General features: G+C 37.5%; 1 protein-coding gene across 1 annotated transcript in view; it reads left to right on the forward strand.

Annotated features, from left to right (window-relative positions):
• The window catches only part of LOC107681998 (cyclic AMP-dependent transcription factor ATF-7-like), a 43,493-nt gene that overhangs the window by 34,237 nt on the left and 5,379 nt on the right, over positions 1-3,877 (forward strand). Inside the window, exons 8-10 of the mRNA XM_016478410.1 lie at positions 840-959; positions 1,723-1,872; positions 2,018-2,206. Coding sequence (XP_016333896.1) covers positions 840-959; positions 1,723-1,872; positions 2,018-2,206 — 459 coding nt within the window. The remainder of the gene's footprint in view (positions 1-839; positions 960-1,722; positions 1,873-2,017; positions 2,207-3,877) is intronic.

Consider the following 3,877-nt stretch of genomic DNA (forward strand, 5'->3'; position numbering starts at 1 on the left):
GTCTGAATACTTAGGACCATGTGATATTTCAGTTTTTCTTTTTTAATAAATCTGCAAAAATGTCAACAATTCTGTGTTTTTCTGTCAATATGGGGTGCTGTGTGTACATTAATGAGGAAAAAAAATTAACTTAAATGATTTTAGCAAATGGCTGCAATATAACAAAGAGTGAAAAATTGAAGGGGGTCTGAATACTTTCCGTACCCACTGTAAATAATACTAAAATAGCACTTAGGAAAAGTTCACAGTAACTTATATTTATTTAGATTTTTTTTTTTTATAAATACTGATATTTTCCAGATAATATTTAAATAGTTTATTTTGTAACAATAGTATTCATTATTTCATTTTTATTTAAAAATGTTAAAAGTTTGTTTTTCTTATCACACTATTTTTTCTCACATAATATATATTAGTTTTAAAATATATAGCTGCCTTTATAATTTGAGAAAGAGGTCCTTGGTATCATGTGTAGGAGTCTGTAAAAATGCCTTGTGTTAGCATAATTTGAGTTAAAGAAGCAAACTTTGTTGATTTGAAATATATTATTGAAATGTAATCCTGACAAACAGTTGGAGATTTCAGTCTTCCAGTACCTATTACTTAGAAAATAGATTCCCGTGACTTACCTTGAAGGGACTTTGCTGTGATTCAATTCAAGACTAAAGTGTAATATTTTTCCAATGTTAAAGTGCCATACAACCCCCTTGTTTCAGCACAGTGTAACTTGTAGCTCAAAAATGACCCACTTCTCTTTTAAAGTGAGCTGTCATTTCTGATCTTTGGAGTCATTCATAATTTGCCTCATAATATGTTATGCATTTGGCCTTGTGGTGTAGCTGGTGAGGCCCTTGTGTATGGTGCCCAACATTCCAGGAATTCCCGGCCCTCCACTAGGGGGCAGCAGCAGCGGCTCATCTTCACCCTCAGGCTATAACCCCCACAATGAGGCAAAGATGGTGAGGGCAAATCTATTTTCTTCCTAATCCAGCCTGTGGATCATTTTGCAAAATGCTCGGATGCCTTGGCTTGCCTAGTATTTCCATGTTGAAATTCTTTATCCAGCACATCACATGGGTGATAGTTTTCACAACAAACAAACACAGGCTGTTGGAACAAAGCAGCTCTGTCATTAACAGTTTGTATTTCAAATATACTTGTTATACAAAGATATGCAAAAAATAACTATTTTTTGTAATAGGCTAGTTGGTGGGTGGTTTGACGACTAGTGGGGCTGTGTCATTTGGCTCATTTGATTCTAAAATTGAAATGAAAACTGAAATGTAAAAATAAAAGCCAATTCAAATTATTAATAAAAACCATAATAGTAAATAATACTAAAATAACACTAGAAAAAGATCCGAGTAACAAAACGCAACAAATTTTGCTATGTTTATGTTCTCTTGATTATTAATAAATAGCACTACGTGTCTTGGTTTCTTGAGAGATGTTTGCTTAAGATTAAAAGAAAAGCCATGGAGAAAAAATCTAGATGAACGTCCTAAACTATAGAAATAAAATGCAGAAGTTCACACTGTTATTTCCTTTCTGTCACATGATTTCTCTCCTCAGTGCGTGATGAGTTGCGGTTCACAGTTTTATGAAATGCCCATTCCACATGAAAGAGTAATAAAACTGAATGTGAAGCTGTAAGCTGCCTTATAATTAGACAGAATGCCATCTTGTGCCATATTACCATGATGTTTTTGTTGTTGTCCTTAGAGGTTGAAGGCAGCATTATCTCAGCAGATGCCCACAGCTCAGGGTTGCCTTGGTGTGGCGATGGGGTCCAGTGCGATGGTCCCTCAGAGAGTGGAGCAAAGCCAGCTGCTGGTCCAGCATCCAGACGCCCCATCCCCTGCTCAGCCACAGGTATGGCGTATCTTCACACTCCAATTGTCGAGTGTAAACATTCTGTATACAACAGATGCCATTGTGTTTGTCAGGGAGCAATCTTTCACTTTGCTGTGGCATTACGCAGTAAACATCTCTGTTTACTCTGCCCTGCTGTGTTCAGGTGTCACCCGCTCAGCCCACCGGAGGTCGCAGGCGGAGGACGACTGATGACGACCCTGATGAGAGGAGGCAGCGCTTCCTGGAGCGGAACCGGGCAGCAGCTTCTCGTTGCAGACAGAAACGCAAGATATGGGTTGGCTCTCTGGAGAAGAAGGCCGAAGAACTCACCTCCATCAACGTCTCGCTGTCGGTTAGTGTGTGCGAATGATTTTCGGACATTTTTTTAATCTAAAATGTGAATGAGCACTGATATTGCTTATTGCAATTTGAGAAATGTGTGATGTGGTTCCTCTGTGTCCAACCCAGATTTTATGCAACCAGAGCATACTGTGTGGGATTCCGTATCCCATGAATCACTGCATTTGTCCATAACTTCTATCTAAAAAGTCAAGATTGAACCAAAAGCAATATCAACTGTGATGTTTTGGTACTTTTGTGTGGCAAAAGTTAAGATAGATTTTGTTTGCACTCAAAAAAAGCAAATAAAGGCTGTATTTATTTCATAGATAACTGGATGTTGCTCACCAAGATGTAAATATGTAATGTTATGAGATTATGTGACCAATTTGTAGCAAATCATGGTCTGAAATAGGGTTGGGTATCGTTTGAATTTGATCAATTCCGATTCCGATTCCGATTCTGCTTATCGATTCCGATTCTTTTTTGATTCCCAATTTCTATTCCAATGTGATTAAATAATATCAAACATTTATCCTGTGTCTCTTTTTTGTAAACCATTTATTGGAGCTGAATACCATGAACAAAAATCAACAGGCTACATAAAAACTGGACTCTTTAAGAGCTGTTTGTGTGCAAAATAGAACTGCATGATTCTGGATAAATTGTTTTTTTTTTTCTTTCCCCAATGGACGTTGTGGTTCTCTCATGATTCTGAAGAAAAAACATTAGACAACTAAACAAAATCACATTAATGAATTAATGATTAAATGACTCACTCAAGATGTACTTGTTTCATTACTGGATGAATCAGTGTTCTTGAACGAATCTCTTGTATGATTCAAAGACAAATACATTTTAACAGCCCCTTTATGCCACCTACTGGCATAACAATGTAATCGATAAATGTTCATTTGAAGTGTCGAATTACTTTCAAAAGGTGATTTACTCTATTTTAATCACTACCATACACATCGTACACACAGTTTATATCTAAACTATAAACTTTTATGCCAGTACTTCTGTGACTTGAATGTTTGTAACACAGAAATGATGATACTGTGTGGCTGAAAAGACTGTGAAGCTGTTTCATTCATGACAGACAGATGCTCTCTTCAGGTCAGCGGCAGCGCGAAAGCAGATTTAAATGTTCAAATCACACTGAGTGGTGTGATCGTACTCTGCACGGATGAACCATGTGATCACAACATTGATCGCACACATCAAAGGTTGAGGAATGAAAGACGAATCATTGTAATTTAGGAATAGAATCCGGTTGGTGTTTGAATCGTGTTCGCGACACCTCTCTTGCAACATTTAGCTACTACAGATATTATACTTAGCTTTTTTGGCTTCTGATCACAAATGTAGCCAAACTTTGGAGCGCTTAGATTAGCGAGCAAGGTCCTGGCAGATTGCTAGCTCCTCACAGATGTTGGAGCGCTGTGAGCAAGGTCCTGGCAGATCGCTAAGCGAAGTCCGGTCCTCACAGATGAAAAAAACAAAAAACAAAAGGAATCGATAGGCGAAAATAGATAGAAATTTTAATTTGACAGCAAGTATCCGATTCCTGATCTTAAAGGGTTACTCCACCCCAAAATTAAAATTTTGTCATTAATTACTTACCCCCATGTCGTTCCAAACCCGTAAAAGCTTCGTTCGTCTTCGGAACACAATTTAAGAT

The sequence above is a fragment of the Sinocyclocheilus anshuiensis genome, unplaced genomic scaffold (assembly GCF_001515605.1).
Source record: "Sinocyclocheilus anshuiensis isolate Anshui unplaced genomic scaffold, SAMN03320099.WGS_v1.1 scaffold2090, whole genome shotgun sequence".
NCBI classification, from domain to species: domain Eukaryota; kingdom Metazoa; phylum Chordata; class Actinopteri; order Cypriniformes; family Cyprinidae; genus Sinocyclocheilus; species Sinocyclocheilus anshuiensis.